Source organism: Macaca mulatta, chromosome 10, assembly GCF_049350105.2.
Source record: "Macaca mulatta isolate MMU2019108-1 chromosome 10, T2T-MMU8v2.0, whole genome shotgun sequence".
Taxonomy (NCBI): Eukaryota; Metazoa; Chordata; class Mammalia; order Primates; family Cercopithecidae; genus Macaca; species Macaca mulatta.
The window spans coordinates 28471878-28499243 of record NC_133415.1 but is presented as its reverse complement, the minus strand read 5'-3'; the positions used below and the strand labels follow the sequence as shown (position 1 = coordinate 28499243).

The following is a 27366-nucleotide window of genomic DNA, read 5'->3' as shown; positions in this document are numbered from 1 at the left end:
GAGAAAGGACTCCCTATCAGTAAGTGGTGCTGGGATAAGTGGCTAGCTAGATGTAGAAGAAATAACACTGGGCCTGGGCCCCTATGTCTCACCATGTACAGAAAGCAACTCAAAATGAATCAAAGATTGAAATGCAAAACCCTGGGCTGGGCGCAGCAGTTCATGCCTGGAATCCAAGCACTTGGGAGTCAAAACGGGCAGATGACTTGAAGTCGGGAGTTCAAGACCAGCCTGGCTGACACGGTGAAACCCCGTCTCTAATAAAAAAAAAAAGTTAGCCGGGCATGGTGGTGCGTACCTGTACGCCCAGCTATTCAGGAGACTGAGGCAGAAGAATCACTTGAACCCAGAAGGGGGCAGTGAGCCGAGATCGCTCCATTGCATTCCAGCCTGTATGACAGAGTGAGACGCGGTCCCTAAATAAATACATAAACACATAAAAATGCAAGACCTGAAATGAAAAAATCCTGCACGAGAATCTAGCAAATACCCTTCTTGACGGAGGCTTTGGCAAAGCATTTATATGTCAAGCCCCCAAAAGCAATGGCAACAAAAGCAATCCTGATCAGTGGGACCTAATGCTCAAAAGAGCTGCTGTACAAGAAACAACCACAGAGTCAGCACACAGCCTATAGAATGAGGGAACATATTCCCCAACTATGCATCTGAAAAACGTCTAATATCCAGGATTTACCGTAAAGAGCTTAAACAAATAAAATCAGGAAAAAAAAAACTCATAAATAGGCAAGGGACATGAACACACACTAAAAGGAGGTGTACCAGTAACCAATTAGAATAAAAACATGCTCGATCTCACTGATCATCAGAGAAATGCAAATCAGAAACATACTGAGATACCATCTCACACTGGTCAGAATGGCAATTATGACACACAGTCCACAACAACAGAGGCTGGTGGGGCAGATGAGCAAAGAAATGCAGGTCCACTGTTGGGGGAAATGCAAACTAGTTCAGACTCCCTGGAGAGCAGTGTGGACATTTCTCAAAGAACCTAAAAGAGAACTACCACCCAACGCTGCAAACCCACTCCTGAGGATCTACCCGAAGGAAAATCCTTCCATCCAAAACACACATGCACTCGCATGTTCACGGCAGTACTACTCACAATGGTGAAGACATGGAATCAGCCTTGGTGCCCATCAGCAGTGGATCAGAGAAAGGAAATGTGGTACATACACACCACGGAACACTACACAGCCATAAAAAACAAATCCATGCCCTTACCAGAAACCTGGACAGAGCTGTAGGCCATTATGAACAAAAGGCAAGAACAGAAAACCAAAATTTTCAAAACAGCTACAAAGGTCAGTTGTGAATATTCTCTCCACAGAGAAATCATAAGTCTGGAGCTCACAGAGATGCCAGACACTGCGACTTCATTATGATGCTACGTTTACATAGATCGAAATGTCCCTTGTACCCGCTGGTTATACACACATACTCTACCGCAATGAAATTGCTATCTCATTTTGGTAACATTCATTGTCACCAGAATGAGATGACATCTGAGTGTGGTTTTGATTGACTTCTCATGAGGATCAGTAAGTTGATTCAGAATATTTTACCTGTGCATCCATCTCAGGTCTTCAGGTCCTTTGCCCAGTCTTACATGTCACATTGAAACAAGTTCACAATAACTTGGCAAACAACGCTAACCACAAGCAAAATGTAAATCAAAACCACACTTAGACACCATCTTATTTTTTGTAACAAAAAAAAGACAAAAGAACATTGAAAGAAAGGCAAATGCTGGTGTGTGTTTCCAGAGAGAGAGAGAAAGAGACATTCTTCTCCACAGTTCGTGAGAAGGTAAACTAGCACACACACTACAGAAACCACTTGGAGGTTCCTCCAAACCTTAAAAGACTCCAACTACCATTTCAACCAGCAATTCTACTACTGGAAATACACTCAAAGCCATTGAAATCAGGACACCAAAGATCGATCTACCCACCCATGTGGATTCCAGCACTGTTCCCAAGAGCCAGTGTAAGCATCAACCTACCTGCTTATCCACAGACAAAGGGAGAAAGAAGCTGCTCCACATGTACACACCGGGATACTCTTCACACAGAAAACCACAATGACATCACATCGTGGGGAACCACACGGTTGCACCTGGAGAACATGAGGGTAAATTAAATGAGCAAAGGGGGAGAGAAACAAACCTTGAGTCATCTCACACATGCAAAATCTGAGAAACTCTATCTCAAAGACCTGGCGAGCACAATATTGGTTTCCAGGGATTGGGAGAAAAGAGGGGTAATGAGCAGGGATTGTAAAAGGGTATAAAGTTACATATAAATGAGAGGAGGAAAACTCTGTTGTTTTATTCCAGTGCAGGGTGACCAGGGTTAACAGTATCGGCACATCACTTTCAAAGCAGCTTGACAGGAGAATACTGAAGGTTCTCACCATAAAGGAATAAACAATGGGAAAAGGTAACAGAAACACTAAGTACCCTGATTTCATCATTTCACAATGTATGCATGGACCAAAACACCCCACTCTATCCTCTCATTGTATTGTTCCTTTACTATACAACACATGTGTTGAAAGAAATAGAAATACGCGAAAAATACAAAAAACTAGCCGGGCGCGGTGGCGGGCGCCTGTAGTCCCAGCTACTCAGGAGGCTGAGGCAGGAGAATGGCGTAAACCCGGGAGGCGGAGCTTGCAGTGAGCTGAGATCCGGCCACTGCACTCCAGCCTGGGTGACAGAGCAAGACTCCGTCTCAAAAAAAAAAAAAAAAAAAAAAACAAGAAATAGAAATACGCGCTGCTAATATTTATGTGGGACCATGAAGTGCCCTGAGTTTCATCCTCAGCAATCCTGAGACATCCAGGCTATGTCGGATACATTACTCCCTGATTTCAAATTTCAGGGAAAAGCCAGGGACCCACTTCCACACAGAGCAGTAGAACACAAGAGAGGACCAAGAAGTAAAACCACACACTGAAAACTATCTGATCTAACATAGAATCCACACATATAAGCAAAAGGAGAAGGACACCCTATTCAATCAATGGTGTTGAAATAAGCAGCTAGCCATGTGCAGAAGAATAACACTGGGCCCCTACCTCACACCAGACACAAAGAGGAACTCAAGATGAATGAAAGATTTAAATGTAAAAACTCAAACTATTAAAATCTTATAAGAAAACTTGTAAAATATCCTTTTCCACATAGGCTTTGGCAAAGCATTTAGATGGCTAAGTCCTGAAAAGCAACGGCAACAAAAACAAAAATTGACAAGTCAGACTTAACACCTGAAAGAGCTGCTGCACAGCAAGAGAGACTACAACAGAGTAAACAGACAGCGTACAGAATGGGAGAACACGTTCCCAAACTGTGCCTCTGACCAACGTCTAACATGCAGAATCTACAAGGCCCTTCAACAAGTCAACCAGAGGAATAAACAGAAAAAGAATATCCCATTAATAAACGGGCCAGGGATGTGAACACACACTCCTCAAAAGTCAATAAGCAACCAACAAATAGGAAAACATGCTAAAACTCACTCATTACCAGAGAGCTGCCAATCAAAAGCATGACGAGATGCCATCCCACACAGGTCACAATGGTGAGGACCACGCAGGCAAAGAACACACGCTGGCGAGGCAGTCAAGGAAAGGAAACGCTGGTACACTTTTGCAGGGGATAAAAATCAGTACAGACACCGTTGAAAGTAGATCGGGGATTTCTCAAAGAGCTGAAAACAGAACTACACTCTCACCCAGTAAGCCCACTCCTGTGCATCTACCCAAAGGAAAATCAATCCGTCTATCTGAAAGACACAGGCACTCGTATGTTCATGGCAGTGTTATTCACAATGTCAAAGACATGGAATCAACCTAGCCATCAACAGTGGATGAGATGCTGGCACAGTGGCTCACACCTGTAATTCTAGCACTTTGGGAGGCCAAGGCAGGTGGATGGCTTGAGTCCAGAATTCGAGACCAGCCTGAGCAAAATGATGAAATCCCATCTCTACAATAATAAAAAAAAATAGCTGGATGTGGTGGCGGGCACCTGTAGTCCTATCTAATCTAGAGGCTGAGGTGGGAAGATCACCTGAGCCCAGAAGATGGAAACTGCAGGCCACTGTCATTAAGTGAACTAAGGCCCAAATAGAAAACCAAATGCCACATGTTCTCACTTGTAAGTGGGAGCTAAACTTTGAATGGACTTAAATATAAAGAAGAGAACAACAGACACCTGGAATGACCACCAGAACAATAAAAAAAAAACTAGGGAGGGGGAGCGTGTGCTGAAGACCCACCCTGTGGACCCTCTGCTCACTGCCTATGTTATGGGGTTGCTGGCACCCCAAGACTCAGCGTCATACAATCAACAGATGTAACTAACTTGGTTATGTATGCTTTAAACTATAATAATGAGAGCAGAAAGCATTAAAAGAAAAATCCAAGGTTAGGGCACTGTGGCTCATGCCTCTAATCCCAGCACTTTGGGAGGCCAAGATGGGCAGATCACAAGGTCAAGAGTTCACAAGCACCCTGGCCAATATGGTGAAACCTCATCTCTACTAAAAATACAAAAACTAGCCTGGCATGGTGGGGGGTGCCTGTAGTCCCAGCTACTTAGGAGGCTGAGGCAAGAGAATCGCTTGAACCCGGGAGGCACAGGTTGCAGTGAGCCAAGATCGCACCACTGCACTCCAGCCTGGGCCACAGAGCAAGACTCTGTCTCAAAAAAAAAAAAAAAAAAAAAAGAAAAGAAAAAGAAAAATCCAAGGTTAGAAGCAAAGAAAATAATAAGTGAAAATAGCATCTGCAGTTATTCAAACAATCCACGACTGTCACAAACACAGAACGAGGACCTAAGGGACAGAATGAGATAGCCAGATACTCAACCCAACATGATATGTAGGGAACACATTTTTCAAAACCCCAAACAGACACAGTGGCAAAGGGAGAGTCTGGTTCAATCAATGATTTTATCTACAGGCAAAACACTGAAATAGGACCCCTACATTTCACAATACACTAAATCAACACAAAATGAATTAAAGACCTAAACTCAATCTTGAAACTGTAAAAGTCCTATAAGAAAACATAGAGTGGGCATATATTTTAGGAAACCTGTGTCTTTGCACACATGCTGCAAAAGGTAAAAAAGCCTCATAACACTAAAAAAAAAAAAAAAGTGGCCGGGCAAGGTGGCTCAGGCCTGTAATCCCAGTACTTTGGGAGGCCAAGGCAAGGCGGATCACCTGAGGTCAGGAGTTTGAGACCAGCCTGGCCAATATGGTGAAACCCCGTCTCTACTAAAAGTACAAAAATTAGCCAGGCATGGTAGCAGCCGCCTAGAATCCCAGATACTTGGGAAGCTGAGGCAGAAGAATCGCTTGAACCCAGGAGGCAGAGGTTGCAGTGAGCCGAGATCGTGCCATTGCACTCCAGCCTGAGAGACAAGAGCACAACTTCATCTCAGAAAAAAAAAGGCTGGGAGCAGTGGCTCATGCCTGTAATCCCAGCACTTTGGGAGGCCAAAGCAGGCGGATCACGAGGACAGGAGATCGAGACCATCCTGGCTAACATGGTGAAACTCTGTCTCTACTAAAAATACAAAAAAAAAAAAAAAAAAAAAAAAAAAGGTAGGGAAACTACACCCACAGACAATGCAAGGCTTGGCTGTGTGTGTGCGTGTTTGTGTGTGTTTTGTATAAGTAGGGTGTTGAACACAAAAATCACTGCTAACATATGAAACTATAACCATGAGAGATTAGGGATACTTTACAACTTCTACAGGGAAAGGAAAACAATGAAACAAACAAAAAAAGGCATCCTTAAGACTGGGAGAATACACAAATATAAACTCAAAATACATTAAACCCTAAACACAAGACCCAAAAGCATAAAACTGCTACAGGAAAACACAGAGTTGCCGGGCGCGGTGGCTCAAGCCTGTAATCCCAGCACTTTGGGAGGCCGAGACGGGCGGATCACGAGGTCAGGAGATCGAGACCATCCTGGCTAACACAATGAAACCCAGTCTCCACTAAAAATACAAAAAAAATTAGCCGGGCGTGGTGGTGTGGCGGCGCCTGTAGTCCCAGCTACTCGGGAGGCTGAGGCAGGAGAATGGCGGGAACCCGGGAGGCGGAGCTTGCAGTGAGCCGAGATCGCGCCACTGCACTCCAGCCTGGGCGACAGAGCGAGACTCCGCCTCAAAAAAAAAAAAAAAAAAAAGGAAAACACAGAGTGAGCTTAAGTTTTGGAAAACCTGAATCTAACCTGGCAGGTTGTAAAAGAAAACAATAGGAAAAAATAAAAACAGAAAAAAAACCACTTCCAATAATAGAAGTCAAAAATTCTAGTTTTTTGTTATTGACCTTACCTTACAAAAATAATCACTGCTGACTGGGGACTGTGGCTCACACCTGTAATTCCAGCATCTTGGGAGGCCAAGGTGGGTAGATCACTTGAGGTCAGGAGCATGGTGAAACTGTGTCTCCACTAAAAATACAAAAATTAGCCAGGAGTGGTGGCGCACACCTGTAGTCCCAGCTACTCAGGAAGCTGAGACAAAGAATCGCTTGAACCCGGAAGGTGGAGGTTGCAGTGAGCCAAGACTGTGCCACCCCACTCCAGCCTGGGCAACAGAGCAAAACTCCCCCCAAAAAAGGAAGAATAAAAATAAAAAATTACCACTAACTAAAATAATAATCAAGAAATAAAGACACAGAAAACCTGAAGAAATTCTGCACAGTAAAGAAAACAACGCACCAACCAACACTCAGAAGACATTCTTCAAACAGAAAGGACATTACAATAAATCCTGCATCTAAAAGCAGTTGTTATCTGACATTTGGAAGAAACTAACACCCTACTGAGAAACAAAACACCCAAAACCAAGTAACCCAGCCAAAACTGGGCAACAAACCTGAACAGACGTTACTGAAGAGACAATATGCAATTCACTAACAGGTTAAAAAAAAAAAAAAGAAAGATGGTTCTCAACATTGCTAATCATCTCTAAACTGTAAATGAAAATCACACTCAGATACAAACTCACTCTAATTCAGACAAAAAAAAGAAACCAATTATTTCAAACAAATACCCCAGGGGGAGCTGCATACACAGATACTCTTATACACTGTTGGGAGAAATCACTGTTACCATAGGCACTACAAAACCTCTCGGAGCTTCCCAAACAATCACAAAGCTAGCTACCGTTTCATCTAGCAATTCCAACAGCGTGTATGTGCATGCATGGTGAAACTGTGTCTCTACTAAAAATATAAAATACTTAGGGACAGTGAAATTACTATATGGAAGCCATAGCTGCCTTCCCAGGTTGAAGGAAGCACTACTCACAATAGCCAAGATATGCAATCAACCTACCCATCCATCAACTGACGAAGAGATGAAGTAGCATCGGCATACAGACACAATGAAATGCGCCCCATGAACAAAAACTGATGACATAACATTATTTGCGGCAACACGGATGGACCTGGAAGACATTATATCCAATGGAATCAGCCATGCAGAGAAAGACAAACACTGCATCATCTCACCCAAGTGGAAGCTAAAAAAGAATTATCTAAGTGAAATGAAGGTACAGTGGTGGTTATCAGAGACTGTGGGAAGGAGAGGGCATGGGCTGGCAATGGTAATGGGTACCAAGTTGCACTTCCAGGGCAGGAACCAATGCTGGTGATCTACTCCACAGGGGGGTGACTACAAGTAACAATATGGTAGCCTGTTTTTCAATAGAGCTAGAAAGGAGCAGAACACTGAAGGTTCACACTACAAACAAATGAAAACTAGACATGGGAATAGACATGCAAAACATGCAGCTCTCATCATTCCTCAAGGATATACATGTAGGAAAATAACCTGCTGTACTCCCTAATTTTGGACATGTATTACAAACTTAATTTTAAAACTATAAATGAACAATGCTAAAATTCATAGAACCATGGAAGACCCTGAAAATCCAAAAGCAATTCCCAGAAATAGGAACTCATTTGAAGGCTTCACCCTCCTCGATGTCAAATTACACTGAAGAGCTATACTTATTCAAGCTCAAGGAACTGGCATAAAAAGAGAAACATACGCCATTGGACAGTATTAGGCATCCAAGCAACAAAAATACATGTACTTATAGTCAACAGATTTCTAAAAAGAACCCTGAATAAAATGGGAAATGACTAGTTCATTCTGTCAATGGCTTTGAGGAAATGAGAAATCCACACACAAAAGAATTAAATAAAACCTTGTTTTCCATGACACACAGAAATCCATGCAAAATCACTTCCACAAACAAACACAAGACCTGCAAGCTTAAAATTTCTTTGAGAAAACTGAAGGTGAGCATTAGCTTAGCGAAACCTGAACCTATCATCACGGGTGGCTAAGAGAAAGGAAGATTAAGAAAATCAAAAAAATATACTCACTGCCAAGGGAAAGAAACAGAAATTAGTATTTCTCTTGAGTAAACACAAAACCACTGCCAACAAAAGAAACATGTAACAGACCAAAAATGAAGAGCTTCTTCACTGGAATAGAAAGAAAAAAAAGCAAGTGAAACAGCAGGCATAGTACACACTGGAAGAAACTGGTAAGTAATTACATATCAGAGGGAGGTTTGTATTGAACATTTACCAGAAACTAACACTACTATCAATGAAAACACACACAACCAATGAAAATTGGGCAAGGAACCTGAGTAACACAGCAAAAACTCAGCAGGAAACCTGTGTAGTCACTTTGGATAAGTACACATGAAATGAGTTAACAGGTACAAGAGCCGAGTGCAGGGGCTCACGCCTGGATTCCAAGTACATTGAGAGGCTGAGTAAGGCAGATCACCTGAAGTCAGGGATTCGAGACTAGCCTGGCCAACGTAGTGAAACCCCATCTCTACTAAAAATACAAAAATTACCCGGGTATGGGGGCACACACCTCTACTCCCAGCTACTCAGGAGGCTGAGGAGGGAGAATCACTTGAACACAGGAGATGGAGGTTGCAGTGAGCTGAGATGGCGCCATTGCACTTCAGCTTGGGCAACAAGAGAGAAACTGTCTCCACAAAACAAAAACAAAAAACCAGGTAAAAGAATGGGTTTCTCAACATCACTGTTTGAGATCAACTCATTTCAAACATGTAAATGAAAACCACACTCAGGCACCATCTCAATCCAACTGATATGAATATTGCCAAAAAGAAAGACTGTGTTTGAAATAAGGCAAAGGCTGGTGAGGAGGCAAAGAAAGGGATAATCTTACACACTACTGGGTGGAACTTTAATTAGGATGTGATCTAGGAAAAACACTGGAAGGTCCCTGAACAAATTAAACATGTGCCTAACATGTAATGTCATCATCCCACCCATGGTTATCCATGGAAAGCAAATGAAATTCATATGCTGGAGACAAAGCTTCCTTCTCTTCTTTCTTGACACACTACTGACAATAGCCAAAAGATGGAATCAACCTACCTGTCCATCCACAGATGAAGGGATGAAGAATCTTCAGGACACAGGCACAATGGAATACTTTTCAGCCATCAAAATTCAGGGCATTTTCTCTTTCCCGCAACACGGCTGCACCTGCAAGATATGTTCAATCAAATCAGAAAGGCAGAGAAAAGAGAAGGATCAACCCTGCACGTTCTCACTCATGTGGGAGCTGAAAAATTTTACTCACTGAAGGTGGAAATACAGTAGTGGTCACCACAGGCTGGGTAGAGGAGAGGACACAGGCAAGGATTGGCAATAGGTATGCAGAGAGTTAAAGGAGAAGAATACATTCTGGTATTCTACTCCACAGCAGGGAGACTGTGTGTAACAATACGGTTGTGTCTTTCTCAAAATAGCTACCAAGGAGGAGATACCGATGTTCACACCTCAAAGATATAAGACCTATACATGGTCACAGGCACAAGAAACTTCTTGATTCTATCCTTATGCAAGATATACAAGTATCAAAATGTCCCATTCACTGCTAATTCTGGACATGTGGTATGAACCACACGTTTTACAAAACGTTAACTATACACAGCTAAAAATTCACACGGAACCACCAAAGACCCTGAATATGCAAAGCAATCCTAGGAAATACAAACTAGTTTGGAGGCCTCACACTCTTCATCTTCAAATTACAGGTAAAAACTCTACTTATCCAAAGACTACGGCAGTGGCATAAAAAGAAACCATGCACCTATGGACATAACAGTACCTAAACGTATGTCTGTATGCAGTCAACACATTTTTCTCAAAAGAACGCCTACAAGATGCAATGAGGTTGGGTGCTGTGGCTCACAAATTAAAACCTAAACACGTGACCCCAAAGCATCAAATGCCTACAGGAAAACAGAGTGAGCTTAAATTTCAAAAAACCTAAATCAATGTTAAATAGTGAGAAAAACAACAGAAGGAAAACACTTCCAATAATAGAAGTCAAAAATTCTTGTTTTTATTATTGACTATATCTTACAAGAATAATTACTGTGAACTAAAATAATAATCAACCAGTAAAAAAATAAAACCTGAAGAAATACTGCACAGTAAAGAAAACAATGCACCAACCAACACTCAGAAGGCATTCTTCAGATAGAAAGGACATTACAAGGAATCAAGTATCTGAAAGGGATTATCTGACATTCAGAAGAAACTAACACGCCACTGAGGAACAAAACAAAACCAAGGAACCCAGCCAAAACTGGACAACAAACCTGAACAGACATCACTGAAAAGACAATGTGCAATTCACTAACATATAAAAAAGGTGGTTCTCAGCATTACTAGTCATCTCTAAACTGTAACTGAAAATCACACTCAGGTACAGACTCACTCTAATTTGAAAAAAAGAAACCAATTATTTCAAACAAATTCCCCAGAGGGAGGTGCATACAAAGATACTCTCATGCACTATTGGGGGAAATCACTGTTACTATAGGCACTACGAAAACCTCTTGGAGCTTCCCAAACAATCAAAAAGAAAACTACCATTTCATCTGGCAATTCCAGCAGTGGGTATATACTTAGGGACAGTGAAATCACTGCATGGAAGGAAGCCATAGCTGCCTTCCCAGGTTGACCGAAGCATTACACACAATAGCCAAGATAAGCAATCAACCTACCTGTCCATCAACTGATGAAGAGATGAAGGAACTTCAGCATACAGACATAACAAAATACACCCCATCAACAAACATTGATGACATAACATCCTTTGTGGCAACACGGATAAACCTGGAAGACATTATATTTAGTGGAATCAGACAGGCAGAGAAAGACAAACACTGCATCATCTCACCCATGAGGAGACTAAAAAAGAATTATCTAATTGAAAGTGAAAGTGCAATAGTGGTTATCAGACGCTGGGGAGAGGGGAGGGCATGGGCTGGCATTGGTAATAGGTACCAAGTTGCATTTCCAGGGGAGGAATTAATGCTGGTGATCTACTCCACAGGAAGGTGACTACAAGTAACAATATGGTAGGATCTCTTTCAACAGAGCTAGAAAGGAGAGGAACACTGAAGGTTCACACCACAAATAAATAAAAACTAGACATGGGAATAGATATGCAAAACACCCTGACTTCATCATTCCTCAAAGTACGCAAGTAAACAAAATCCCACTGTACCCCCTAATTTTGGACATGTATGACAAACCCAATTTTAAAACTGTAAATGAACAATGACAAAATTCACAGAGAACCATGGAAGATCCGGAAAATCCAAAGCACTTCCCAGAAATAGAAACTCACTTGAATGCCTCATGCTCCCCAATGTCAAACGACACCGAAAAGCTATACTTACTGAGGCAGCAAGGAACTGGCATAAAAATAAGAAACATATGCCACTGGACAATATCAGGCAGCCAACAGACAAATCTGAATGTACTTACAGTCAATAGATTTCTCAAAAGGCTGGGCATGGTGGCTCATGCCTGTAATCCCAACATTTTGGGAAGCCACAGCAGGCTGACCACTAGAGGTCAGGAGTTTGAGACCAGTCTGGCCAACATGGTGAAGCCCCGTCTCTAATAAAATAAAAATACAAAAATTAGCCAGCATGGTGGTGTGTGCCTATAATCCCAGCTACTCGGGGGCTAAGGCGGGAGAATTGCTTGGATCCTGGGGATGGAGGTTGAGATCACACCACTTCCACTTCACTCTAGCCTGGGCAAAAGAGCAAAACTCCATCTCAAAAAAAAAAAAAAAAAAAAAAAAAAAATCCCAGACAAATAAACTGGGAAACGGCTAGTCCATTCTGTAAATGATTTTGAAAAAACTGGAAACTCACAAAACATGGAAACTTCAAGTTTATCCTTTATCCTTATGTAAGGTACACTAGTACCGCAATGTCCCCATTGCACCCCTAATTCTGGACATGCAGTATGAACCAAACTTGTCATGAAATGTAACTACGCACAACTAAAAATTCACATGGAACTACCATAGACTCCAAATATGCAAAGCAATCCTAGGAAATACAACCTCGTTTGGAGGCCTCACACTGTTCAATTTCAAATTACATGGAAAAGATCTACTCATCCAAAGACTATGGTAAAGACGTAACAGTGAAACCATGCGGACATAACAGAACCTAAACGTATGCCTGTATGGAGTCAACACGTTTTTCAAAAGAATGCCTGGAAGACCCAATGAGGAGTGGGATGTCTGTTCAATTAATGAATCTGAAAATACTGGATATTCACATGAAAAAGGACGAAATAGGACCCTTATGTTACACAATACACAAATACCAACTCGAAATAAATGAAAACCTAAACACAAGACCCAAAAGCATAAAACTTCTACAGGAAAACACAGAGTGAGTGGAAGTTCAGGGCAACTTAATCTATGCTCATAGGTTGCAAAAACAAAAAGTAGTTAGGAAATACATGGAAAATACACTCAAAATCAATGAAATGCATCAAAAGTGTGATTTTCTTTCTGGCCTGACCCAAAATCGTTGCTAACAAAAGGAAAACTCAACATGTGAAAAAGAAAACTTAAGAACTACGGCATGGTAAAGGAAGCAGTGAACCAATCAACAATGAGAAGGCATTCTTCATATAGGGAGGGCATGATGAGGAATCATTTATCTGAAAGAGATTGTTACATGGTATGCATGAGAAACTAATGCTACTAAGAAGTGAAACATGCAAAACCAAGTAACCCAGCCAAAGCTGGACAATGCACCTGAAGAGACATGTCTCAAAAGTCCCAGCTACTGGATAAGCTGAGGTGGGAGAATCACCTGAGCCACAGGAGGTCATGGATGCAGTGAGCCAAGATCGCACCACTGAACTCCAGCTTGAGCAACCAGAGCCAGACACTATCTCTAAATAAATAAATAAATAAGTAAAATAAAAGAGAAGAAATAACTATGCAGTAAAAGACAAACCACATCGACTCACCCAGGAGCAACCTAAAAAACTTTATCTCTTAGAACTGGTAAGCACAACTGTTTTATCACAGTTTAGGGTTCAAAGGTGGGGCACGGTCAGGGATTGGAAATGGGTACAAAGTTACATATTCCATGAAAGGAATGAAACCTGTAGTTCTATTCCACAGCAGCAGAGTCACTAGGTTTAACATTATTAGAGTGTAGTTTTCAAGAAAACTAGAAAAGAGGATTCTGAATGTCTTCACCTCAAAGGAATAATAACTCTGTGAGGCAAGAGAGATGTTAAACACCCTGATTTCATCATTACACAATGTACGCACGGACCAAAGTGTCTCATTCTACTCTCTGGTAGTACACTTTTACCATAGGGTAAATTTTTTTTTTTTTTTTTTTGAGACGGAGTCTCGCTCTGTCGCCCAGGCTGGAGTGCAGTGGCCGGATCTCAGCTCACTGCAAGCTCCGCCTCCCGGGTTTACGCCATTCTCCTGCCTCAGCCTCCCGAGTAGCTGGGACTACAGGCGCCCGCCACCTCGCCCGGCTAGTTTTTTGTATTTTTTAGTAGAGACGGGGTTTCACGGTTTCACCGTGTTAGCCAGGATGGTCTCAATCTCCTGACCTCGTGATCCACCCGTCTCGGCCTCCCAAAGTGCTGGGATTACAGGCTTGAGCCACCGCGCCCGGCCTAGGGTAAATTTTTGTAAAGAAATTTAAGGAAACAGGCTCAGCATGGTGGCTCACGCCTGCAATCTCAGCACTTTTGGAGGCTGAGGCAGCCACATAGCTTGAGGCCAAGAGTTCGAGACCAGCCTGGCCAACATGGTAAAACCCCATCTCTACTAAATATATAAAAATTAGCCGGGCGTCTTGGCACACGCCTGTAATCCCAGGTACTTGGGAGGCTGAGGCAGGAGAATCACTTGAACCTGGGAGGCGGAGGTTGCAGTGAGCCAAGATCACGCCACTGCATTCTAGTCTGGGCAACAAAGCGAAACACTGTCTCATAAAATAAAAAAATAAAAATAAATTTAAAAAAAAAAAGAAGATGATGTTCAAGTGACCAACCGACATGAAAAAATGCACAATGTCACTAATCATCAGTGAAATGCAACTCCCAAACACAATGAGATACCATCTCACGCTGGTCAGAATGGGCATTTTTCCAAAGTCAAAACAACATGCTGGGAGGCAGCAAAGGAAAGGGAACGCTGCTACACTCTTGGTCAACGTGAAAACTAGTTCACACCGTAGAAACCAGTTTAGAGATTCTCAAAAAACTTAAAACAGAACTACCATCAAACCCAGCAATTCCACTACACTTGGTATCTACCCAAAAAACAATAAATCCTTCTTCAAAAAGACACATGTTCTTCTGCATTCATTGCCGTGCCGTTCACAAGAACAAAGACGTGGAAGCATCCTAGGTGACCAGCAACAGCGGATTTGACATTTTTTTTTTTAATGTGGTGCATACACACCATAAAATACTACGCAGCCATAAAAAGAACACACAATTGGCCGGGCGCGGTGGCTCAAGCCTGTAATCCCAGCAATTTGGGAGGCCGAGACGGGCGGATCACAAGGTCAGGAGATCGAGACCATCCTGGCTAACATGGTGAAACCCCGTCTCTACTAAAAATACAAAAAACTAGCCGGGCAAGGTGGCGGGCGCCTGTAGTCTCAGCTACTCCGGAGGCTGAGGCAGGAGAATGGCGTGAACCCGGGAGGCGGAGCTTGCAGTGAGCTGAGACCCGGCCACTGCACTCCAGCCTGGGCGACAGAGCGAGACTCCGTCTCAAAAAAAAAAAAAAAAAAAAAAAAAAAAGAACACACAATCATGTCCTAAGCAGCATGGATAGACATGGGGATTATTAAGTTCAGCAAACCAACGCAAGAACAGAAAACCAAATACTCCATGTTCTCACTTATGAGTGGGAGCTAAACAGTGAATACATTCAAACATAAAGATGGAAACAATAGACACCGGGGACTATCAGATGAAAAAACGAGGCAGAAAGGGGGTGCAGGCGGAAGAACCACCTCATTGGCACTTTGTTCACTGCCTGGGTGACGGGGTCAGAGGCCACAAGCCTCCATGTCATCAAATGTTCACATGTAACTAACCTGCAATTTAATCAAAATAAGTCGATTATATATATATTTTAAAACAGGTTGCCCCAGCCACAGTGGCTCCTGCCTGTAATCATGGCACTTTGGAAGGCTGAGGCAGGCAGATCACTTGAGCCCGGGAGCTCGAGAGAAGTATGGGCAATATGGCAAAATCTACCTCTACAAAAAGTACAAAAAAATTAGTGGGGCATGGTGGTGCGCACCTATAGTCCCAGCTACTTGGGAAGTTGATGAGGGAAGACTTCAGCCCCAGAGGTCAAGGCTGCAATAAGCCAAGATTGCAGTGCTGAACTCCAGCCTGGGTGACAGAGCGATAACCTGTCTCAAACAAACAAACAAAAAAAAGGATTAGGATATATTGCAGACAGATAGGTAGATACATGGATGATAGATAAAACAAAACCTACAGTCATCCAAGCAATCACTGACTGGCATAAACATAGAAAGACAACCGAATGGACAAAATGAGGGAGCCAAGTAATCAACCCAAAATTATATTTAGGGCAGACATTTTTCAAAAGCACACCAAAGGCACAACAGTTGAGAAAACTGGGTAGTCATGTGCACGAGATTGAACTAGCACCCCTATGTTGCCCAATACACAAAAATCTATGAAAAATAAAACAGTTAAATTCAATCCTGAAAGCAAAACACTCCAAGGAGAAAACATGGGATAAGCATATATTTGGGGGAAACTTGACCCTGTGCACACAGGTTGCAAAAAGAAAAAAGAAAAAGAGAAGGAAAAATGAGGGGATAAATACTTGTAGACAATAAAATGGCCTAACAATCTCTTTTTCTGGATGGGATACTGAAATCACTGCCAACAAATGCAAATATAAACAATATAAGTACAACATTAGAGCCTCTGCACAGGAGAGAACAAATGAACCCAAAGAGAAAGTATCCTAGGCATTCTAGACCAGGCATGGTGGCTCACAAGGTCAGGAGTTTGAGGCCAGCCTGGCCAACACAGTGAAACCCTGTCTCTAGTAAAAATACAAAAATTAGTTGGGCATGGTTGTGCATGCCTGTAATCCCAGCTACTCAACAGGCTGAGGCCAGATAATTGCTTGAACCCGGGAGGCAGAGGTGGCAGTGAGCTGAGATCACACCACTGCACTCTAGCCTAGCGACAGAGGGAGACTCTGTCTCCAAAAAAAAAAAAGTGGGCAGGCGCAGTGGCTCACACCTGTAATCCCAGCACTTCTGGAGGCCGAGGTGGGCGAATCACAAGGTCAGGAGATCTAGACCATCCTGCCCAACATGATGAAACCCCGTCTCTACTAAAATACAAAAAAAAAAAAAAAATTAGCCAGTCACGGTGGTGCACACCTGTAGTCCCAGTTACTCAGGAGGCTGAGGCAGGGGAATCGCTCGAACCCCAGAGATGGAGGTTGCAGTGAGCCAAGATCACGCCACTGCACTCCAGCCTGACGACAGAGCAACAATCTGTCCAAAAAAAAAAAAAAGGAAAAACAAGCGTAAATACACAATGCTAATATTAACATGGAACCACAAACAGCCCTGAACATCTAAGGAATCCTGAGAAATACAAACTAAGTTGGAAGACTCACAATTACTGACATCAAATTGCATTGCAAAGCTGTAGGTAGCCAATATTCCAATCTACATGGTCCTGTGATGTGCCACTGTGCTCCAGCTTGGGTGAGAGTGACCTGTCTCAAAAAAGAAAAAGATTGTGAGAAAATAGGAGGGAACTGTAGAAGTGATAACTGGTTGTTATCAAACATGTACACAGAAAAAAATATATCAAATAGCATTAAAAAATACATATCCAAACTAAAACTGGGCAAAAAACCTGAATAGACATCACTGCAAAAATGACATAAAATGCACAAACACGTAAGAGAAAAGGTCCTCAACATTATTATTCATCAGAAAAGAATGTACTCCAAAACCACATTCAGATACCATCCCACACCTACTGGAATACATGTTACTGAAAATATCTTAAGAATGCTGGTGTGGCCGGGCGCGGTGGCTCAAGCCTGTAATCCCAGCACTTTGGGAGGCCGAGAGGGGCGGATCATGAGGTCAGGAGATCGAGACCATCCTGGCGAACACGGTGAAACCCCGTCTCTACTAAAAAAATACAAAAAACTAGCCGGGCGAGGTGGCGGGCGCCTGTAGTCCCAGCTACACAGGAGGCTGAGACAGGAGAATGGCGTAAACCCGGAAGGCGGAGCTTGCAGTGAGCTGAGATCCGGCCACTGCGCTCCAGCCCCGGCGACAGAGCGAGACTCCGTCTCAAAAAAAAAAAAAAAAAAAGAATGCTGGTGTGGATTTGGATAAAGGGGAAATCTTATACACTATTGCTGTAAAGATAAATTAGGATATACACTATGGAAAAAAGTTGTAGGCCAAGCGCGGTGGCCCACGCCTGTAATCCCAGCACTTTGGGAGGCTGAGGCAGGCAGACCACCAGGTCAGGAGATCAAGACCATCCTCGTTAACACAGTGAAACCCCGTCTCTACTAAAAATACAAAAAATTAGCCAAGCGTGGTGGCATGCACCCGTAGTCCCAGCTACCGGGAGGCTGAGGCAGGAAAATCGCTTCAACCCAGGTGGCAGCCTTTGCAGTGAGATGAGATCGCGCCACTGTACTCCAGCCTGGATGACAGAGTGAGACTGTCTCAAAAAAAAAAAAAGAAAAGAAAAGAAAAGAAAAAAAGTGGTAGATTCCTCAAAAAACTGAAAATGCAACTACCGTATGACCCAGCAATCCCACTACTGGGTACACCTTCAAAGCAAATGAAAACAGTATCAGAGATCACAAAGCCTCAATGGGGATAGGAGATTTTTTCATTAAATGGTTTCAAGAAAACTGATGTTTCTATGAAAAAGAAGGAAATAGGGCCCTTCTGGTATACAATACACAAAAATCAACTCAAAATGGACTGAAGACCTGAACACAAGACCTGAAATTATACATTAACATCAAACGTCTGTAAGAAAAAAGGGGGTGGGGGACCTGGTGGAGCACTCAGTTTTGGGGCAACCTGCATCTAGGCTCACAGTTTGGAAACGGGAAAAGAAAAAACGGGAAAAAAAAAGCAGAGGGGTAAAACCTCGTCAAGAATGGAATGGCTTGTGAATATATTTATTTTTTAAATTGGGAAAGCGAATCACAGGTAACAAAAGCAAAAACCACCATGTGGGGCTACATCCAACTGGAAAGCTTCTGTACAGAAAGAAAACAGTGAACCAAATGAAAACCTATCCTACAAATGGGGAGAAAGTTTGGGGGAAGCATGTATCTCCTAAGGGACTGTTACAAAAATACGCAATGCCTTCACAGTGCCCAACAGCAATAACAACAAGATCATCAACCCCAAACTGGGCAGGGACCCAGCACAGACATTTCTGCACAGGAGACATAACACTGAGCAGCATGGACAGAACCAGGTCCTCAGCATCACCGTCATCATGGGCAAGTCCCCGTCAGGCTCGCACCCGGGTGTCCGTTCCCCCGGTCAGGTGGTCGTGTCCGGATGGACAGGAGGGGACACAGGCTTCTTTGGGGGCGGGGGATTGGTGATGTGTCCCGATGGCGGGAAGGCAAATTTAAAAATTCATCAAATCCTGGAGGCCGCTGGGATCTTTTTTCCTCCGTCTGAGGCCTGGCCAGGAGGCAGCCAAACATCCAGGCCTGGTCCCAACTCCCACCTGGGCCGGGCTTCCCCTTCCTCCTGGGGCTTTCCTCTCTCCCCATCTATATGGGACAGGTTCCCTCAGAAAAAGTCCTCAAACCCCAAAAATACCACAGTCCGCTACACTTGCCACCCTCAAAAGTCCTCAGGGAACAAAATTAATGGTAAAATAAATACTAAAATACTATGAGAGAAAGAGGAAAACTAGTGAGAAGGTGAGCATAAAGAGAAAGTTCCAGGAAACAAGCTTCTGTAGTCACCGTGTAGAAAAAAGTGTCCTGGAAACGCTGAGCGCACGCAGCTCCCACCTAAGCAGTCAGGGCCACAGACAGCAGCAGTTTCCTCCCGAAGACGAGTCTCCAAGTCATCCCCACGCCGCCGCAGTGCGCCCTCAAGCGGGTCCGGAAGGAACGGGAGCCATTCTCCATCTTTCCATTATGGACGCCACGCCACGCACGCCACGAAGCCTCTGCGGTGAGAACACGCATGCGCATCATGTGGCGCAGAAAAGGCAGTTTCAGCGCCCCCTGCCAGTCACAGTGCACAGTGCAGGATGATCCACCTCATGGTCCGCATCAGCCTAGTCTGTTTAGCAAGGGTAAGGGCGTGTTGTTCGACACCAGGGAGCAGGAACTCCCCAGTCTATGTATGTGGACCTCCCCCCGTGAAGTTCTTATTTTCTTTTTGTTTGGGCAGGGTCTCACTCTGTGGCCCAGGATGAAGTGCACTGGTGCAATCACGGTTCACTGCAGCCTCAACCTCCTGGGTGGGAGGTTGTAAGGTGGGAGGGCAGGCAGGGCTGGGGCTGCTGAGAGGCTGGGAGGAGGGGGCTGTCAGGGAGGGAAAGGGGGATGGGGCCGGCAGAGAGGGCACTTAGTCCCATCACCGTCGCCTTAACAGGGCCGGTCAGAGAATGGCTGTGGGGCTCAGTGCAGGAAGCAAATATGGAGCCCTTTGTTCAAAAATGATTAAGGATTTTTTTTTTTCTTCTTTTAGACGGAGTCTCGCTCTGTCTCCCAGGCTGGAGTGCAGTGGCGTGATCTCAGCTCACTGCAAGCTCCATCTCCTGGGTTCAATGGATTCTCCTGCCTCAGCCTCCTGAGTAGCTGAGACCACAGGCAAATGCCACCACACCCAGCTAATTTTTGTATTTTTAGTAGAGACGGAGTTTCACCATGTTGGCCAGGTTGGTCTCGAACTCCTGACCTCAAGTGATCCACCCACCTTGGCCTCCCAAAATGCTGGGATTACAGGCGTGAGCCACCATGCCTGACCAAAAATGATTGAGGATTTTAAGGCAGCCCCCACAGAGCATTAAACAAGTCCCTAGAGCTGGCCCCGTCCCTGAAGGCTCCAGGCCCATCTGTCTTGGGAATGCACAGATTCCAGGGGCCCAAACCCACCCTTCACCACTCTCTTCCCCTACCAGCACCACAGGGGCCCTCCTGGCCCCTGGGACCTCCCAAGGAGCAGGCTCTCTGTCCAGGATGGAGATGGGGACCCTCCTCACTGCCCTGTGCCCCTCATGGGCTGGACACGCCCACCACCCAGGAAGGAAGGCATAAAGGGCTGGGCACCGCCCTTGTGGAACCAGAGGCTTGGCGGCCCTAGATGGTTCTGGCTGAACCCGCCTTCGGAGGGCTGAGATGAGCCGGCCGGCCGCAGTTACTCAGCTGACGCCCCCTCCCTGCAGGGCCTGGGGTAAGGAGCTTCCCAGACTGCCCACCTAGCCCCCACCGCACTTCCATCGTCTCCAGACATGTGCAGCAAGGGAAGAAACAGGAAGCAGGAGCTCTCCCAGCCGACCCCCTAGCACCCTTCCCCGGAGCCTCACCTACAGGAGGACGGACACCTCAGACCCTCCCCTGCACCCAGTGCTGTAGGGAGAAACCTCAGGCCTGGGCCTGGGATGAGTGCCCTCGCCAGCCTGGGATCAGGAGACAGGCTCTCCCTGGCTCAGCACCTGAGTGTCCACTCACAGGACACTCACCTGCAGAGGTGCCCTGAGCGCCATTGTGGGTTAAGGGAATTTCTCCCCTCTGGAAACAGTCCCTGAGAAGCTGAAGGTCTTGAGGGCCTCTCACCAAATGTCTTTGGGAGGTGGGAAGACATCAAATGTGGGTGTGGCTTCCCTGGAACAGCTGTGTGTGGGGACTCAGGAGCCAAGTCCCCCAGCGCACGCTTCTAACACCTTCAGTAAGGGCCACCCCTCTGGAGCCACAGGTGGCTGCCAACACCCTGTGGTTCCCAGCAGGCACCACCCAGGCAAGAGAGAGAACAGGCCGGGGAACAATGGACTGGCCTGGCCCCAAGTGCTGGGCAGATCAGAGACCAGATGGCCTAAGCTCATGCCCTGGGGCCAGCTCTGACTCCCTGCAAGTGTGGCAAGAGTCCCTTTTGGACACCTTGAGAAGCTGCAGCTGGGAGAGGACCACCCGCCTGTCTGGACATCCAGCCCAGATGGCAGGGCCCAAGTGACCAATCCCAGGCCACAGCCCTTACCGCCCACCCTGGCTGCAAGGGCTCCCAGAAGCCACCATGGGCCTGGCTTGGCTTGCCTGTCCACATCTGAGCTTCAGTTTCCTCATCTGCTCAAGAAGGGGAGCAGATTGATTAGACTATGCAAACTCTGAGTGGCAGGATTAGGTGTGACTGGGAGAGTCAAGGCTCCCCAGTGTGGTGGCATCTCTGGAGCCCGGGGATGGACCCTGTCTCCCTTCTGGGCCCCCAGCTGGGTTTGAGTACCTCCTCTCCCCTCCCTCCTTCCTCCCTCCGGAGGGGTCCCCTGCAGAGCTGCCTCAGCCCCAGGGCTCAGCCTGTGTCTGACCCAAACAGCTCCCGCATCCCCGGGAGGATGAGTTGGGAGCACCTCCTTCCTGCAGGAAGATGAGGGCTAGAGATGGAGGTCAATGTCAGGGCCACAGAGGCTAGACTCCTGCCTGGAGCTTAAACAGCCCTGCCTTACCCACCCTGTGCATCCCGTCCTCTGCTGCAGCCCCGCCTGGCACGCCCTGCATGCAGGGTGGGGGTGGGACCCAGGGTCTGAGCTTTGGCTTCTGGACATACAGCTTATCGCTTGCCAAATGTCCTGCAGCTGGAGGCTCCAGCCTCCTCACCCTCCCACAGGGTTCCAGGGCCAAGGTCCGGCCCCCTGCTCTGTCCCAGGCCTGCTGGCCAGGAATGTGCTAATGGGGCAGGTTGGGCCCTGCTTGTCCATGCAAGCACTTGTGGACTTTGAAAGGGGACTAGGTGGGGAAGGGCAGGGCAGGGCAGGGTGGGGCAGTGCAAGAGTGCAGGGCAAGTGGGGCCAGGCTGGCGGGGAGTGAGCCTGTCTGGCTACCTTGCCTCGGAGCCACTACACTGCTCGCTGCAGACACAGACTGCACCATGAAGCCAGCCCTCCTGCCCTGGGCCCTGCTGCTGCTGGCGACAGCCCCCGACCTGGACCTGGACCCGCAGCAGGTATGCTTCCCTGCCCTTCTGTGCCCCCATCTGTCTGTCCATCTGGCTGCAGCCAGGCCTGGGCAGATGCCCCTCTGGGCTCAGCCTCTGTCCATCTGTCAGGCCATCTGTGGCTGTGCTAGGGGTGGTGGGAAGAAATTCTGAGGGTCCATGTCGTGGGGCAGTCCATGGGGATGGGAGATCTGAGCCAGACCCATCCTAAACCCGCTGGGAGCTAGGAGGGAGGCGGGGGAGACCAGCAGAGGCCTCAGCCTGCGTCCCCAGTCCTGACAGGGCGGGATCGCGGAGGGGGAGCCAGGATTGTGGGTCCTCATCAGGGTGGGGCTGAATCCGGGAAAGTCTAGGGGAAGCCCCGAACTCTGGAACCAGGACACTGGCCACAGGCCACCCCCCACCCCACTTCCCATTCACCCTCCTGCCACTTATCTCACTTGCAAGCATCTTTCGGCCTCCTTCCCCGACCCCTGTGCGCCACCACATCCTTGGCCAGTACATATTTATTGTTGCTCTTAGGTGTCAGGCACTGCATTTAGTGGAGTGGGGCCAGCGGGGTGGCTCAGGCCCAGGCCTGGCCCTCGACTGGCCTCTTTTGACAGGGGACAGGGAAGGGCCAGGGACGTACGATTCCATCCTGGGTGCAGGTACCTGCCCCAGTCCCTCCCTGCAACCCTTCCTTCATGCCAGCCCCTGGAAATATGGCCCTGCCACAGGTCTCATGGCCCATAGGAGATGCTTTGGGCCCGGCGTCTACAGTCCCTCGTGGTGTGCACCCCCACTTCCCTTTCCTCACTGCTGGGACCCCTGCTTGAAATGTCCCTCCTCTCCCCAAAAAGGAGGGGAGCTGCCCTGGCGTTCTGCCCTGAGGGCAGGGTTCTCTTTGGGGTCTCCACTGTAGTCCCTGGGAGAGTGAGAAGGGTCAAGTTCAGACCCTGCACCATTCCCTACCAGGCCTCGAATGGGACTCTTGGCAGCCATGTCCCCCCGCCAATCCAGGCAAGCAAGAGGGGTTCTGCAGGCTTCAGGGCCCCCAGAAGGTGCGCTGTCCCCAGACACCCTGGGGAGCCAAGAGAGGTCGAGGGCTCCGGCTACCGTGGCCCTCTGAGGACTCCCACCTGTGGGATAGAGGACTTGGTGGCTGAAGGACAGTCATGCCCAGGGGGCTTCTCCTGACCCTGCAGGGCTGAGCAAATGCAGCCTTTTGCCTCTTCTCACTGCAAAGGATATTTTATGGGCTACAAATAAACAGCCGCATGAAGAGATGCGTAGGGTGAGATCTGGAAGGGTCCCAAGCACAAGAGCTTCTATCCCCATGGAGTTTCCTCCCGGCACATGGATGAGTTCTTGTTCACCTTCCTGTCAGGCTGCGCATGATCAGCTGTCCTGAAGCTCCCCTAACCCTGTCCTCTTGGGCCTTTTATGGAGACTTCATTGGATTGACATGGTTAAAGGATGGACAACCATGTGGAAATGCCATTAGACAAAAAGGGTGTGATCTAATACGAAGAGACGGGGTGGGGAGACCCCGCAAGGCCTGTCCAGACTCTTTTTGGCCTCTCTGTGCAGCATCTGTTCCTCCAGGGTATAGGGCAGGAGCTTTCTCTGGGGTGAGCTCTTATGACCCACACTCAGATTAGGGTCTGGCCTTGGGCAGGTGAAAGGGGGGCAGGAGAAGTTTCAAGAGAGATTCTGTCCCCCGAGTCCTGCTTCTGAGGCCTAAAGTGCCCCAACATTATAACAAAAGACTATCACAAGGACTGTAGGAGTTATGAGCCAGGGACCATGGATGAAAGCTCAAGTTTAAGTCCGCTGTGGTCCTGTCAGCTGGCAGGTGAGCTCTCTCCCCTTCCTCTTCAGGACAACTCCAAGCTCTGTATGAGCAGAGGGATGAGGCTCCAGTTAGTAGCCATCAGAATATTTCATCTGGGCTGGGTGTGGTGGCTCACGCTTGTAATCATAGCAGTTTGGGAGGACAAGGCGGGCGGATCATGAGGTCAGGAGTTCAAGACCAGCCTGGCCAACACAGTGAAACCCCATCTCTACTAAATATATAAAAATTAGCTGGGCGTGGTGGCGGGTCTCTGTAATCCCAGCTACTTGGGAGGCTGAGGCAGGAGAATCGCTTGAACTCGGGAGGTGGAGGTTACGGTGAGCCAAGATTATGCCAGTGCACTTCAGCCCATGCAACAGAGCTAGACTCCATCTCAAAAAAAAAAAAAAAAAGAGAGAAGAAGAAGAATATTTTATCTGTCCTTCAAAGCCTGTCTGCTCCTAGAACCCTGGGTTACGGAGAACAGCAGTCTTATCATGCAGCTTATACGGAGAGTGTTTTCTTCTTGCTCCTATGAAATAATAATTTTTTTTTTTTTTTAGATTAAGTCACCATTGCCAGGCTGGAGTGCGGTGGCTTGATCTCACTGTGACCTCCAGCTCCCAGGTTCAAGTGACTCTCTTGCCTCAGCCTCCCAAGTAACTGGGATTACAGGCGCATACCACCATGTTCAGCTGATTTTTTTTGTTTTCAGTAGACACAGGCTTTTGCTATGTTGGCCAGTCTGGTCTCGAACTTCTGACCTCAAGTGATCTGCCTGCCTTGGCCTCCTAAAGTGCTGGGATTACAGACATGAGCCACCACACCCAGCCTGAAATAATTATTTTCTCAGGAAAAAAAACACAAAAACTAGTATAACCCTTCTCCCAGATCTAACACATGTTAACACTTAACTGTATTTGTTTCAGAATTGAAAAAATGAATTCATTGCATCTATAATGTTTTCTTAGCTCACCAGAGGCCAGTCCCAGGGATTTGTCTTTTCTGTAGCTCTCAGACCACATTCTTTGCCCTCAGCATGCTACCTGCCAGCCTCTTGGAGAGAGCAGTGTGGGACTGGAAGGCAAGAGTGTGGTACTACCTCCTGCTCTGATGCCAGTCCCCAGCCCCTGCCCCTCTATCACCATCCCCTCTGTGAAATGCAGTGGCTGTTGGCCAAGTGCAGTGGCTCAGCATGTAATCCTAGCACTTTGGGAGGCTGAGGTGGGTGGATCACCTGAGGTCAGGAGTTCAAGACCAGCCTGGCCAACATGGTGAAACCCCGTCTCTACTAAAAATACAGAAACTTAGCCAGGCGTTGTGGTTCAAGCCTATAGTCCCAGATATTCGGGAGGCTGAGACACAAGAATCGCCTGATCCTGGGAGGTGGAGATTGCAGTGAGCCAAGATCATGCCACTACACTCCAGCCTGGGCAACAGAGCGGGACTCCATCTCAAAAAATAAGGCGGTTGGGGGGGCCGGGGAAGGCAGGCAGCAGAAATGTGATGGCCAGGGTGATGTTGGACCAGGTAACCCTTCAGAACCCTTCTAACTGGTGTCCTAGGCCCTGGCTACTCTGTGCTATGAGCATTCACTGACCACGCTGACCTGGCCTCCTGTTTTCTCTTCTTCCCTTTCAGTGGCTGCAAGAGGAAGAGGACGTGGAATGGGACGTGGAAACATCTTTCAAAAGCGAAGATAATTTTCTCCGTTGAACAGACCTTTGCCCTTTTTTCTTTCAGGTTATCTGAGTTCACTGGGGTGGGTGCTTGTGTATATGTCCTAGGTATCTTTTGACATCTTTCTCTTTAGATCAGGGGAAATGTTGAAGCTAAATAAATCTGGGGGGTTTTTTGTTCTGTTTTGTTTTGTTTTTTTCCTTTGAGAAAATAAGGACTTTGTATTCATTTGGAGTTTGCTTTGGCTAAATTTTGACACCCTGGGGGGTGTCCTGGGAGAATGCCAGTACTTTGAAATAGCACAGCTATTGATGAGAGTTTAAGCCGCTGTTCCTGGCCAGTTGCAGGTTAAGCCCCAGAAGAGTTCACCTTGGAGAAACTCCGAGAACACACAGATTGTGTCTCTTTCATCTTCAGACACCGGCACTTAGTGTGGCACTTTGTTCAGTTAACATTTGTGGAATTGTCATCAGCTCAGCTTTAACAATGCAGGTGACCCTGTCCCTTGATAAAGTCCAATGCTCTGACCCCTGTAGTCTGGATATGCTAGTGGTTCAGCATTTGGGAAAAGTAATCAAATAATAAAAAGTAATTCAGGGCTGGGCACGGTGGGTCACACAAGTAATCCCGGCACTTTGGGAGGCCAAGGTGGGTGGATCACAAAGTCAGGAGTTTGAGACCAGCCTGGCCAATATGGTGAAACCCTGTGTCTACAAAAAATACAAAAATTAGCCGGGCCTGGTGGCGTGTACCTGTAGTCCCAGCTACTCGGGAGGCTGAGGCAAAAGAATCGCTTGAACCCAGGAAGTGGTCATTGCAGTGAGCACCACTGCACTCCAGTCTGGGTGACAGAGCGAGACTGCATCTCAAACAAACAAACAAAAAAAAGGTAATTCAGGGGATCCTAGTGGCCAACTTCCTTGGCTCCTATACTGGCTACACAAGCAGTTTTGTGGTGATTTGGGGAAACAGATTCTTGGGAGCTTATCAGAGCATCTCAGCATTGATTGACACATCCATAGTTTTTAGTATAGAAAGGGTGACCAGCAGCTGGGCACAGTGGCTTGCTTCCAGCGCTCTGGGAGGCTGAGGTGGAGGATTGAGAGGAGTTCAAAACCAGCCTGTGAGACATAGTGAGACCCTGTCTCTACAAAAAAATTTAAAAATTAACTCAGCATGGTGGTGCACACCTGTAGTCCTCACT

General features: G+C 46.5%; 1 protein-coding gene and 1 long non-coding RNA gene across 49 annotated transcripts in view; one reads left to right on the top strand and one right to left on the bottom strand.

The window, feature by feature from the left end:
* The window catches only part of LOC144331891 (uncharacterized), a 48389-nt gene extending 28810 nt beyond the window's left edge, over positions 1–19579 (bottom strand). For 4 of the 48 annotated variants that reach the window (XM_077950544.1, XM_077950532.1, XM_077950525.1 and 1 more), the window contains exons 1-5: positions 19522–19579; positions 17116–17217; positions 15742–15856; positions 9492–9602; positions 2027–2139 (exon numbers count right to left, since the gene is read on the bottom strand). Coding sequence is in view for 29 of the 48 variants with exons in the window: in XM_077950532.1 (XP_077806658.1) it covers positions 2027–2068 (42 nt within the window). In the remaining 19 variants the exon portion in view is untranslated. Of the gene's footprint in view, positions 1–297; positions 417–2026; positions 2140–6382; positions 6502–7389; positions 7502–8447; positions 8550–9491; positions 9603–11134; positions 11247–11903; positions 12039–15741; positions 15857–17115; positions 17218–19473 lie in introns of those variants that run through there. The other 44 variants (XM_077950541.1, XM_077950537.1, XM_077950546.1 and 41 more) reach the window with 32 other exon arrangements.
* Positions 19580–22371: 2792 nt separating this feature from the next.
* LOC100429741 (uncharacterized) lies at positions 22372–26342 on the top strand. The gene is made up of 2 exons (XR_001447717.3): positions 22372–22675; positions 26124–26342. It is a non-coding gene; the product is annotated as an uncharacterized LOC100429741 (long non-coding RNA).
* Positions 26343–27366: the final 1024 nt, after the last annotated feature.